Source organism: Nuphar pumila, chromosome 1 (assembly GCF_984573655.1).
Source record: "Nuphar pumila chromosome 1, dmNupPumi1.hap1.1, whole genome shotgun sequence".
NCBI lineage: Eukaryota > Viridiplantae > Streptophyta > Magnoliopsida > Nymphaeales > Nymphaeaceae > Nuphar > Nuphar pumila.
In genome coordinates, this window is record NC_143249.1 from 174,311,235 (window position 1) to 174,325,454 (window position 14,220).

Consider the following 14,220-nt stretch of genomic DNA (forward strand, 5'->3'; position numbering starts at 1 on the left):
ACGAACGTTAATTGTCTTAGCCTCTATTAAACAATGGCTGATTTATCAACTTGATGTTAAAAATGCCTTTTCAAATGGAACTTTATGTGAAGAAGTCCTTATGGATCCTCCGCCAGGTCTTGAAATTGGTAAAAAAAATATTCTAAAGTTAAACAAAGTTCTCTATGATCTCAAACAAGCACCAAAAGCTTGGTATGATCTTTTTAACAAAGTAGTTCTTGATAATGGTTTTTCTTCTTGTTATACTGATACTGCCTTGTTTGTTAAAACTTCTAATGAAAAGATAACAATCTTGTTGCTTTATGTTGATGACATGATTATCACAGGTAATGACAAAACATGTATTAATCTTATTAAGAATATTTTGAAAGAAAATTTTGATATGTCCGACCTTGGTTTTCTAAGGTATTTTTTAGGTATTGAAGTTGTATATTCCCCTAAAAGGTATGTCCTCTTTCAAATGAAGCTTGCCTCCGATAACATTGCCCGGTCTGGGCTCACAGATGACAAAAAGGTGGAGACTCCAGAAATGATCAACGCCAAGATGAAAGCCAGTGATGACACTCATTTAAAAGATCCCACGCCTTATCGTCAGTTGATTGGGTCACTAACATATTTATCTATCACCAGGCCAGACATTTCTCATGCGGTTCATAGTGCAAGCCAATTTCAGACTGCTTCTTCTACCATTCACATGGCTACAGTCATGAGAATTATCAGATATTTGAAGACCACTATAACTAAAGGATTATTCTTACCCTCTTCTTCATCTCTTACCTTACTTGCTTATACTGATTCTGATTGGGGTGGTAACCCCGATAATCGTATTTCCACCACAGGTTATTGTGTATTTCTTGGAGAGTCACTTATTTCATGGAGGTGTAAGAAGCAACAGAAAGTATCCCTCTCTTCTAAAGAGGCAAAATATCGTGCGATGACCACTACCACCACTGAGATTGTATGGTTAAGAAGTCTGCTTAAAGATATGGGCATTTCATTCTCAACTCCTTCGAAGCTGTGTTACGATAACAAGAGTTCCATCTACATTGCCTGCAATCAAACCTTCCATGAACGAACCAAGCACATTGAGATGGACTGCCACTATGTTCGTGATGAGTTCTTCCGTGACACTATTCACTTACCATATGTTCCTACCGAATACCAGTTGGCGGACTTCTTCACCAAAGCTTTGCCATCGCCTCGCTTTTACTTTCTTCTCAGCAAACTCTCGGTGATCTCCCCGTGTATTTGAGGGGGGGTGTTAAAATATGATTGTACATATATATATATATTTATATATATAGATCACGACACATACACATACACACACACATATATATATATATATATATATATATATATATATATATATATATATTTTACATATACATGTCTATGTGTCTATCTACATGTATAAATATATATATTTATATATTTCCTTTGTAATACCCACTAGGGGTAAAATAGTCTTTTTACCCATTTCACGCCATGTATATTTTCCCTCTTCCTTTTTCCTTGGAAAATCCCCCCTTGATGGACGTTGGAGCCTCCAACGGTCACATTTGTGACCGTTGGAAGGGCTCCAACGTACCTTAGGAGCCCTTTCAAGGGTCCTCTTCTTGTGCCTATAAATAAAGGGGTTCTCCCCTATTGTATATATGCTTCTTTGAAGCCCTCTTGAGTGAAATATATTTTTTCACTTTATTTTATGTGTTTTTACCACTTTTGTGGTTTGTTGTATTTTTGCCCATTAGTGGCTACTTTTTGTATGTGCGTGCTTTGCTCTTGGAGATATCGCTTCACTCATTCGACACTTCATTACAAGCTCCGCACTGCACATGTCCTATTCCGAAAGATCGGCCCGGGACATTTAGTATCTTGTTCATTATTTTCAATCCTTGTTTGTGCCTCGGCTTCCGTGCTACTTCGTGACACCAAGGAAGTATATGTGTGTGTGCATATAATATAGATATAAAATTACACACACACAAACACTTTACTCACAGACTTCAGTGGACTTTATATCCGATTTCGGTTTGTTACTAATTTGGAAGAACCAAACTAAAAGGCAGTCAGTGGATGAATGTTTAGGAGAAAGCTAATGCAATCTTACTAAGATGTTGGCAACAATCTCATGAAACTTGCATGTGGTAAATTTCATGAGATCTCCTGCTTTAGAGTGGGCAATTGAAGTACTCTACCACATTATTCCAAGTATGGTTCGAAACATCATCACAATTTTAAATTCACTTTAAACAATATACTTGTAATTGTCAAAATTGGCAACACCTTTCGTTTACCTTGAATTTCTTTTATATCTTAATAATACTGCAACATCTTTAACAAGGTCTGTTTGTTAGACAAGATGCTCTGAAGATTTGCAAATGTTGGCTGAATTATATTTGTTGCGACTTATTAAGTTCTCATGTAATTCTTAGTTCTTAAATTTGCAGTATATTCCTAGCAAAAAGGCAAACTGTAGACCTCCTAATGCCTCTTGCATAGAAGTTCCCAAGAATGGCCATAGGGAAAAGTCTGATGTTTATGGAAGCAAACAATGTGGGTCGTTGAAAATTATTTTATACTCTTCAACAAAGAGAAAAATAAACTATTAGTTTACCTCTACAATATTATTCCTCAATTATCTTTGCATCAAAGAGAGCAGTCATGACTAGGGTTATCAGAAGCGTTATAGGATCCGAGGGAAGTGCGTTTCGGAAGCATGAAACACACTGGGAAGCGCCATATTTGAATGGGAAGCACGCTTCTCTCCCCTTAATGGGAAGATCACTTCCACTTCTTTTTTCCTTTTTTTCTATTTTTTTTCCTTTTTTCGCTTCCCCCTTGTTAAGAATAGTCGACCACTTAAAGTTTTATTTATTCTTAAAGTTGTTTTTAGGTATTTTATATATAATAAGGGACCCATATGTAATTTTATCCTTTTTAGAGATATGACCCAGCCTTCGATGCCAAAGCATGTAAGATTTATCATTTATTAAGCTACGTTTATTTTCAACCAATGCGTATTCATAAGTTAGGGACTCTTGAGTTTGGATTTCCACGTTCAATCTATACAAACCATCATAAACTGATGCATAACTAATTTCAATTGAATTTCTATAAATGAACAATTTAGAATTTTCAAACTTAAAACAATATCCAAATTTATCCAATTTCAAAATTGAAATTAAGTTTCTACTATATGATGGAATATAAAAGACATCATAAAGATCTAAAACTACGCCTGTATCTAGAGTAATCCTGCAGATTTCAATACCCTTCACATGTGAATGTATCTTGTTTCCCGAATAGATGCTCTTCTCATATATTGTTGGTTCCCTTCTGCTCATGAACAACTGTAGACAGTTGAAAATATGAACAGTAGCACCAGAATCAATCCACCAGTTATTTTCAGGAATTTGTAATAAATTACATTCATGAGAAACAAATGACAAATTATCTCTCTTTTCTAACCACTTCTTATACTTTATGCAATATGCCTTCTTGTGTCCTTTCTTCTTGCAAAAGAAGCACTTTATGGAAACAGAGTCAGATTGCTTGTCTTGGGATGATTTATCCTCAGTTGGCTTCTTCTTAGCATTTCTTTTAAATGCATTCTTCCTTGATCCTGCCTTGGATGCATGACTAGAGGAGGTTAGACCTAATTAAGCTTTTGATGTTTTTCCCTCTCTCTCTCTCCCTCTTCCTTTCTCTCTCTGCCTCGGTTTCTATGTATTTCATTATTCTACATGGTATCAGAGCAATCGACCTTGGGAGCGTGATCTCGTGTTCTACGCCAAAGTTCGAGTGAAGGATAGTAGATTGCGTGAAGAAAAAAAAAGGTGTGATCAATCTCTTTTTGAAGAATAAGTGATACAGATCTGAGTCATGATATTTGTCATGACTCAGATCTGAAGGTCACGATGGATCTATATATCCATGTTGACCGGATCGAGTAGCGACAGGTATGGGTGCTGTGAAAAAGTCGTGAAACTGATTTTTTTTTCTCGTTAGTTCAGATCTGATAACATATCTGAGTGGGGTGAAGAATAACTATGTTGTTCAATCGTGGATCTGGTTGTCAAGAAATTTTTTTTTGAAGTAGTCATTTTTTGGTTAAGTTCGGATCTGATCACAGATCTGGTGTCGCCGTGAATCCCTCATCGTGTGGAGCAGTTGGTCTGAGATTTGTTCATATCAAATCATCGATTAAATGTTTTTTTTTGTCGTGGACCTGGATCGATGTCGTGGATTTTTTTTTGTGAAACTGGATTTTTTTTGGATCTGTTCTGGCTAGTTCAGATCTGATCTCAGATCTGGTGTCGTGATTCTGCACCGTCTCTGGTGTCGTCGTAAGTTCTGCATTGTGTGGAGCAGACCATATGGTCTTGAAGCATTCATATTTGAATTTTTAGTGGATTGGAGAGTAAATCTGAACGATTTTTTTTAGAATCTACCAGATTTACAAACCGTGATAAATTCTGTTTCACGTGGTCGTTTATTGCAACAATGTTATTGGCAGTATCTCTTGAGTTAGCGTCATTCATTATGGGTGAAGTTCTGAAATCCGATTCCAAGAATGAGACTATTGGGGAATATAAAGCCTTTGCAAATCCTTTCTCTTATGGTTCTTCTGTGAAATTAAATGAAACGAACTATGCCAGGTGGTCCAGAACGTTTATGATGTCGGTATCTAGACATTGTAGAAAACATATTTTGTTGGAAACTGAACTAAATGATAAAGTGGGAAAATATATTACTTGGGACGAAGATAATGTATTGTTATGTCATGGATCATGAATAACATCGAACCTCATATTGCAGATGGTCTAATTTATTATACCACAGCTAAATAAATGTGGGACAATCTTCGAGATACGTACTCTCAAGAGACTAATGTGAGCCGTATTCTCCAAGTTGAACAAGAGATATATAATTTGCAGCAGGGTGATCAGACCTTGGCACAGTACTATGCCTCCGTTAAAGCTGCTTTTGAAAGACTTAATGCTCATAGGTCACTGTGTTATTCAAAGCAAAAAGATCATCAAGAACAGACTAAGGTTGCTCGGTTCCTCACAAGCTTATCTTCAGACTTCTCAGTTGCTAAAGTTCAAATGTTGACCGGGTCTGATGTTCCTACCCTTGCTGATGCATACAATTGTTTGAGTAGACTTGCCATCTCTTTTCCACAATCTCAACCTATATCTTAGACATCTGCTCTAGCTGTTCCATCTAGTTATAGACGAGAAATCCTCTGAATATTAGAGGACGAGGTCGTGGAAGAGGTATGGGAGGTAGAGGTAAACTCCAATGCAATTTTTGCGGAAAATCAGGACATTTAGAAGATCGTTGTTGGGATAAACATGGACGGCTTGCCTTTCCTACATCAAAGCCTAATGGTTCAAAAGCTAATGTTACAAAACTAGAGGTAGCGAATGACACCACTTCTCTAAGTGATTGTATCACCCTTAGTCGTGCAGAATATGATGAACTGGTCGCTCATCGTCCTTCAAGCTCCTCTTCTCCTGTAGCTAGTGTGGCCTACTCAATAGGAGACCATCTTCATCCCCATGATAGTAAGTGGATCATTGACTCTGGTGCATCTAGACATATATGTGGAAACTCTAAAAAGTTTTCAGATCTAAAGGATATTATTGCACATCGGGGGGTCTCATTAGCAGATGGGAGTTCCTCTCCAGTTATTGGTCAGAGAAACGTTTCTATATCCTCTTCCTTACAATTGAAAAATGTCCTTCATGCTCCTTCATTTTCTCAAAATTTACTCTCAGTGAGTTATCTTACAAAAGAGCTAAACTGTAGAGTGATATTTGATCATGTGTGTTGTCATTTTCAGGATTTGGTGGCGGGGAAGAAGATTGGTGGAGGCTATGAAGAAAATGGAGTCTACTATCTACATCACCTAGTGGAAAACATTTATGCTGCAATCGATTATTCCTCCAGTCCTGTTCAGTGGCATCGTCGTCTCGGACATCCTTCATTGTCAAAGCTTCGTTGTGTCTTTCCTCAAATTCTGTCTACTACATCATTTCAATGTGAAGCATGCCAGTTGAGCAAGCATCATCGGAGTTCGTTTCTTTCTAATCAGAGTCAGTCCAGTCATAAGGTCTTTGAACTCCTTCATGCGGATGTATGGAGTCCTAGTAAGATTCCTACCAGGACCCAGTGTCGATATTATCTTGTTATTGTTGATGATTTTTCTAAGTTGTCTTGAGTGTTCTTAATAAAAGAAAGATCTGAAGTTCTGAGTATCCTCAAATCTTTAGTTATTGAAATAAAAACTCAGTTTGAATCTGTTGTCAAGATTATCCACACTGATAATGCCCTTGTGTTTAAAACCAAAGCATTGTTGCAATTTTATCGAGATCATGGCATTCAACCTCAAACCACTTGTGCCTATACTTCCCAACAAAATGGGGTGGCTGAGCGAAAACACAAGCACCTTCTTGATGTAGCACGTACCCTTATGATTCAATCCAATGTTCATGCTTCATATTGAGGTGATGCGGTTATCACAGCTTGTTATTGATCAACCGCATGCCTTCATCATCCGTGGAAGACCAAATTCCTTTGCACATCTTGTATCATAATGTACCTCTTTTCTCTTTCTCACCTAAGGTATTTGGGTGCGTTTGCTTTGTGCACAGACTTGGACCTGACCATGATAAATTAGCTGCTTAAGCCACTAAGTGTATGTTTATCAGCTATCCAAAAAATAAAAAAGGTATCGATGTTATGATCCGATTTCCCGTCAGGAGTATGTCAGTGCAGATGTATCTTTCTTCGAGTCTATTCCATATTATTCTAGTGCTGGTGCTCAGATGCAAGTTGATCAAGATGACTCATTTCCTCTTCCTGTTCCTCATTTTCCTTTGGAATCCGTGCCCCAATTACCGCGTCTACCTTTACCTACCTCACGATTTCATAATCCTCCATTGATATATGTGCGTAGAGCTCCACCTCCTCCAGTGCCTCCATCTTCTTCTTCTCCTGAAGTAAGTGCTCCTAATAGCAATGACCTTTATGTTGATGATAACAGGTCAATCACTCTAAGAAAGGGGCACGACAATGTACCTTATATCCTATGTCTCAGTTTGTCTCAGATGCTAGAATTGATAATCAGATGGAAGCATTTATTTCAACCTTATCTGCTGAAACTATTCCTTTGAATTATCAACAGGCAGTACTCGATAGCAGGTGGAAGCAGGCAATGCAAGATGAAATGGATGCTTTATTGTCTCAACAGACATGGGAACTGGTTGATCCCCCATTGGATGCAGACATAGTTGGATGCAAATGGGTATATACCATTAAGTACAACTCAGATGGTTCAATTGAAAGATATAAGGCCATATTAGTAGCAAAAGGTTATACTCAGACATATGGTGTTGATTTCTTTGAGACATTTTCTCCCGTTGCACGGATGGGTACCATCCGTCTTGTTCTCTCCATAGTTGTTCACCATGGATGGAGTCTGTGTCAACTAGATGTGAAAAATGCATTCCTATATGGGGATCTGTCTGAGATAGTATACATGCAACAACCTTCTGCGTTCGAGGTTGAGGGGGAGTGTCAGAAGGTGTGCAGATTAAGAAAGGCGATATATGGTCTCAAGCAAAGTCCTCGTGCATGGTTTCAAAAGTTGTTGAGGTGATGTCAAAGTTTGGTTTTAATCGGTCAGTGTCAGACCGCACATTATTTATTAAGAAAACTAACTCAGGTCTAGTCGTTATGGTGGTATATGTGGATGACATCATCCTTACAGGAGATAACATGAAAGATATTGTAGCTACAAAGGCTCATCTTCAAAAACATTTTGTTACAAAAGACCTTTGTCCACTTAGATACTTTTTGGGCATAGAAGTGGTTAGGAACAATGAGGGCGTGGTTTTGTCTTCTCAACGGAAGTATGTTCTTGATTTATTAAAAGAGACAGGAATGTTGGGAGCTAAACCAACAAATATTCCCATGGATCACAAAGTTCATTTGAAACCTGTTGATAGCAGAAGATATCGCTCACTGGTAGGGAAGTTACTATGTGTGACAGTGACTAGACCTGATATTGCTTTGGCTATAAGCAAGGTTGGAGCCAATTCATGGACAAACCGACTGAGGTACACTGGAATGTTGCAATGATGATACTTAGATACTTAAAATCTTCCCCTGGAAAAGGGTTATTATTCAAGAAAGGTGGTACCTTGGAGGTAGTTGCTTACTCTGATGCTGATTACGTTGTGTCTATAGAGGATAGGAAATCTACCACAGGATTCTGTGTATTTGTGGGAGGTAACTTAATTTTTTGGAGAAGCAAGAAGCAAGAAGCAAACCGTGGTTGTTAGGTCGAGTGCCGAATCAGATATAGGGCTATGATCCAAACAACAGATGAATTGATGTGGGTTCGAACTATGCTGAGTGATCTTCAAGTGAAGGTTTCATTTCCTATGGTGATGATGTGTGATAACAAAGCGGCTACATATATAGCAAATAATCCGGTATTTCATGGGAAGACAAAACATATTGAAGTTGACTGTCACTACATAAGAGATATGGTTCAAGCTGGACATATCTCTACCAAGCATGTAAACTCTGAGGACCAAGTTGCAGATATTTTTACAAAGCCTCTTGCTAGACTCGGTTTCTCAAAATGTTGCGGCAAGCTGAGCATGATTGATATCTATACTCCAGCTTGAGGAGGAGTGTTAAGAATAGTCGACCACTTAAAGTTTTATTTATTCTTAAAGTTGTTTTTAGGTATTTTATATATAATAAGGGACCCATATGTAATTTTATCCTTTTTGGCTAATCTCTATTTAACTAGAGGAGATTAGACCTAATTAAGCTTTTGACGTTTTTCCCTCTCTCTCTTTTTCTTTCTCTTTCTCTATCTCTCTCCCTCTTCCTTTCTCTCTCTGCCTCGGTTTCTGTGTATTTCATTATTATCCTACCCGTTTGGGTCCAACCTAAAGTACATCCAACCAATCCAAGATCCAAATAAAACTTCTAACTAGACATAGAACCAAAATAACCCATATAAACCCAAGCCTAAATATACAAACATGTAGATCATACTGAAACATACTATTGAGCTAATCTACCTATACCATCAAGGTATTGGGTTTGTAACAACTTGTTTGTGACACTTTATAGGCAGAACTTGATACTAGACAAAATAAGATTGATGCCATGATTGGCAGCTTCTTAATATGATCAAACATGTAACTAATTATGACTTCCATATTATGTAAAATTTTTTGTTTAATCTCTTTCATCTGATCAATTTAATCAATTTTAGGATCTACTTGTCAGAACTTGACTGTCCAGCCACGTCAATCCACTTTCAGCAGAAAAGGAGATAGAAGAAGACAAAAGGGCTGCTGCTTGCTGCACAGAAAAAGGTCATCGTCGTGACCTAGAAAGGCTTTGTTTATATAGAGTGTTTACAACATACTATGGACGATAATGTCCCTGAAGATAAATATAAAATACAAATATGTGCACATGTGCAAATTAGAAATACAAAATATGATGTATGGATATGGAGCAAACGTAGGTCCAAAACCATATCACGACTTCTTTAACAACCTCCCTCAAGTTGTGCATGATCTTGAATCATGGACAACTTGCCTTTTAAGAACCAAAAATTATATTTGGTCAGCCCCTTTGTAAACGTATCAGCCACTTGATCTTTAGTGCGAACATAGTATGGTTCAATTTCTTTCTCTTCAACTTTTTTCCTGACAAAATGTTGATCTATCTCGATATGTTTAGTGCGACTATGATGTATGGGATCAAAAGAAATATTTATCGCACTTTGATTGTCATACAATAATAATGATCTTGAGATAGATTCTCCCAATTCTGTTAGTAAGTGTCTAGCCCACGTAGTTCCTGCTGTGGCTGCTACCATGGAACGATATTCAGCCTCAGTACTAGATCTGGCAACAACCTTCTGTTTTCTACTACTTTAAGACACAATGTTACTGCAAGAAATATACAATAGCCTGAAACTGACCATCTCTCATATGGATCTCCTGCCCAGTCTGCATCTGTATAGATAAAGATTTTATGAAGTTCATTATCTATAGGATTGCTCTTGTAAACAAGTCCATCTCCTACCGTTCCCTTTAAGTATCTCAATATCAGTTTAACTGCATCCATGTGCCCAGTTCGAGGTTCATGCATAAATTGAGACACTTGGTTTACAGAATAGACAATGTCAGGTCTAGTGAAGGTAAGGTACTGGAGCATGCCGACTATACTTCTATATATGCTGGGATCATCATATAAGTCTCCATCATGGGAACTTAGTTTCTGCTGTAAAATACTCGGAGTAGCTAAAGGCTTGCAATCTTTCATTCCTGCTCTACTTAACAAGTCAATGGTGTATTTAAGTTGTGTTAGAGTCAACATTTTGTCTTTTCTGTCAACTTCTATTCCAAGGAAGTACCTCAGTTCTCCAAGATCCTTCATTTTAAAATTCTGACTTAAGAATTCCTTGACTTCCTGGATATGACTGCAAGAGTTGCCTGTGATAATTATGTCATCTACATAAATCAACAAGAAGGTGGTTGTATGCTCGTCCCTGAAGATAAATAGTGAATGATCAAAGAGTGCACCTGTGAAAACCAAGGTTTTGAACTTTGAGAGAGAAACTATCAAACCAAGACCGTGATGCTTGTTTTAAGTAATAAAGAGCTCTCTTCAATTTGCAGACGTACGCCTTAGGATCTCCTTCCGCATATCCAGGTGGTTGTTCTATATAAACTTCTTCTTTAAGATCCCCATGAAGGAAAGCATTCTTCGCATCCATCTGGCTCAATGTCCATTTGTGATGGACAGCTAGAGATAATATGATACAAATTGTCCCCATCTTGACCACAAGGCTGAAAGTCTCATCATAATCCTGGCCATATTCTTGAGTAAAACCACGTGCAACAAGTCTTGCTTTGTGTCGTTCTTTAACACTACTGAAGTATTGAACCCTTAAAAATGTTAAAAATATGCCAGAAGTAATTTGCATTTAGTAATCATTACTGAAAATTCCTTTTGTGTTGTTATATATACAAAAATATTGTGGTCATAAATAGCAGTTATGTAGGTGTTATATTGTATCTCAAGATTACTTGAACTGGTATGAATGTTCAGATTTTGGCTGGCCTGATAAAGCCTACTCAAGGAACCATAAATGTTCAAGGTCCTACAAGCTTTGTTTTCCAGAATCCAGATCACCAGGTTTGTTTTCTTTTGTAGTGCAATGTAACTCATTTGTTTGCATGTGTATTGAGTAATTTACAATCTGTACTATCTTTTTAAGGAATTTTGAAGGGTCTGCTCAAATAGGGATTTTGATATGGGTTTTCAGTCTGTCATTTCTTTAAATATTTGAAATTGTAAATGTTCTAAATTTTCTTTGGTCTCTGAACATCATGAACTTGCTCCATAATTACAAGATTCTTTGAAACTTTTGTTTGGTTTTTTCTCCCCCTAGGAGTGAGAATTCTTTAGATCAAGCTTCCAAACATGAAGAATTCTATAGAGCTTCCAAACATGACTAATCCACATCAAGAACCGGTTGTTCCTGGAGCAGAATTTTGGTCATATCTAGATGATATAAAATTTATGATCTGACTAGGTTGAATGTTAGGTAGGTAATATCCATGATATAAAATTTATGATCTGACTAGGTTGAATGTTAGATAGCTAATATCCAATTGATATTACCTATCCCATAATTGACTTGGTTCCAAACTTTTAGATCCACGGACGGAAAAGGACCATACAGAACTTTTATATGGGAAAGTAAAAACAGACAAATTCCAACATGGTTGGCAACACGTGCTTGGATCTAACAGAGTTCTCTAACCCATGTTTGATTGTCACTGTGAGGATGCTAGACTATTTCTGGAAATGACCCTTATGGTTGCTATCTTCTAATTATTTTTAACCATAACTATACTCTGCAAATTCACCCCACTCGTAGTCCAGTTCTTTCCTACTCTCTTCACTCCTTAGTGTGCTTGGGGTGTCTGCATGTCACCCCATTCAGTTTCCCTGAATTCTTTTCTTTTGCCATTCAACAAAAAAAGAGGGGGATTTGAATCAATTCAAATTTTATTGGTTTGAATTAGTCTTTTAATTTTGTGATGATAGATATGAAGTTACTTGATACCTCTTTTGTTTTAGATACAAATAGATGGGATCCTGTATAAATTAAAAATCTGGAAGAATAGCAAGACTTGCTCATAGGAGAAATCTTTGGCCCTGGGATTTTGAAAGTTGGTATTGTTAAGAGGTTTGTGATAATGAACATGGATTAAGCCTCCTATGAAGTTAGACATACGTTCTTTAGGGAAAAATAATAGATGTGGCCATGTGATCCATTGTACTTTTCATCTTAATTCCTCAGGTTCTTAATTTTAATATAGGTTGTTTTGCATTCTTTTGTAGTCAGATTTATGTCGTATATTATCCATGTCAAAATCACTTCGTCGGCAAATTCACCAGTCAGCAGAGGAAAGAGTTAGATCCATGTATGAAAGGTACTAGAATGATTGAAGTACCTGTAGGTAAAGAATAAAATAACAGAGAATAACTATATATGCTGCACATTTTTAGAGGCCAATGGCAATCGTTGATATGATGAACAGTGGTCCTGAGTAGTTGTAAAAATTAGTTTTCTTGCAGTTTCCAAATGGTCAATGGATGGCAAGACAAGCTTTTAGAATTGTCATTTAGCATAGTTGAATTAAGCAGTTGAAATGTGATTTTTTAAACAAAAACGATAGGCATCTCTAGGTATTTATAGAACCATAATCCTCTGGGCCTTAGGTTGATGGTCACATGCTTTGACCTAAAGGGGACTTGATGCTCTGGGAATGCTGGATTTCTACCTGTGGCTCACAGCCCAAAATAGAGAGCTTTGTTACAGTCAGTTGAATGATGCACATGAAAAATGTCTCCGCTGTCTGTAGTTTATTTCTGTGGCTTTAAAATGAGTGTTTGATGAACTTGAGAGTTCTAAACACTTAGACCAGTTAGAAAATAAAACTTCAATTAATCATTAGATGTTGTGTGCAGGTGGTAATGCCCACTGTTGAAACAGATTGTGCGTTTGGTCTTGGTAAGTTTGATCTAACACCAAATGAAGTACGATCTAGAGTGGAAAGATCCTTAGCAGCTGTGGGCATGTTGGAGTATTTGCAAGTATGCCATGTGATGTTCCAAAAATTCAAACCATTTTTAGAAGTAAAGTCAGAATACACCTAATGATCATTTTTATTTTTGTGTTATGATTTGCAGAGGCCAATTCAGACTCTCAGTGGTGGGCAAAAGCAAAGGGTTGCCATTGCTGGTGCTCTGGCTGAAGCAAGCAAAGTACTACTGCTAGATGAGCTTACAACTTTTCTAGATGAAAATGATCAGGTACTTAAAAATTTTCTTCGTGCTCTTGCCAGCATATTTATCCTTGACCTGAGGAGGAAATCACTGTTTTCTTTCACAACATTAATGACATACAAATGGGTAAATCGTTGTTTCCAGATAGGAGTCATAAATGCTGTTCGGAGTTCCAAAGGTGGCCCTGGTGAAGTAACTATTCTGTGGGTTACCCACCGCTTGGAAGAGCTGAACTATGCAGATGGTGCAATCTACATGGAAGGTGGAAGAGTGGTCATGCATGGTGATGTTGCTAGTGTGTTGAATTTTCTAAGAAATCAACATATCCACTGTTGACTCTGGCAAACTCTTAAGGTTGCTGATACAATTAATTCTTTTGGCATATCTTGTAGTTGGCACTTTTGTCAGCATTCTCCAGTTCTACCTGGGCCTGCATGTTTCTTTTAGTCACATATTGTTTCCTGCTGTGATTTGCAATGTAAATAACTTTAATTTCATAGAGGAATATCAATGGGGTGACTGGAAGAGTTGATCCATGTAGGCCCTTTTTTATTTGGTGATGAACCTCCTCTATTTTTGTTGTGCTCTCTCCTTTGGGAGTTCTATTATACATGGCTAAATGGTAAAAAATTTAGGTGCAAGATAGCAGCATCAATCACTGGAAGAACTTGGGTGCCGGTAAATCCAGATGTTCATGTCTGCAACAAGCTACCATCTAGAAATAAGACCTTGTAGCTCATTTCATTGTAATGATTAATATGCTCGTCAGATATTGCTTTTATTCTAGAAATTTTGATATAGCCTATG

The 14,220-nt window shown here is 37.3% G+C and overlaps 1 protein-coding gene across 3 annotated transcripts in view; it reads left to right on the forward strand.

The window, feature by feature from the left end:
• ABCI10 (ABC transporter family protein) overlaps positions 1 to 13,938 on the forward strand; it is a 42,216-nt gene extending 28,278 nt beyond the window's left edge. For 2 of the 3 annotated variants that reach the window (XM_090000105.1, XM_090000113.1), the window contains exons 4-7: positions 11,164 to 11,250; positions 13,096 to 13,221; positions 13,318 to 13,440; positions 13,558 to 13,938. In XM_090000105.1, the coding sequence (XP_089856231.1) occupies positions 11,164 to 11,250; positions 13,096 to 13,221; positions 13,318 to 13,440; positions 13,558 to 13,749 (528 nt within the window). In that variant the 3' untranslated portion in view covers positions 13,750 to 13,938. The remainder of the gene's footprint in view (positions 1 to 11,163; positions 11,251 to 13,095; positions 13,222 to 13,317; positions 13,441 to 13,557) is intronic. The other variant, XM_090000122.1, reaches the window with a different exon arrangement.
• The last annotated feature ends 282 nt before the right edge of the window (positions 13,939 to 14,220 follow it).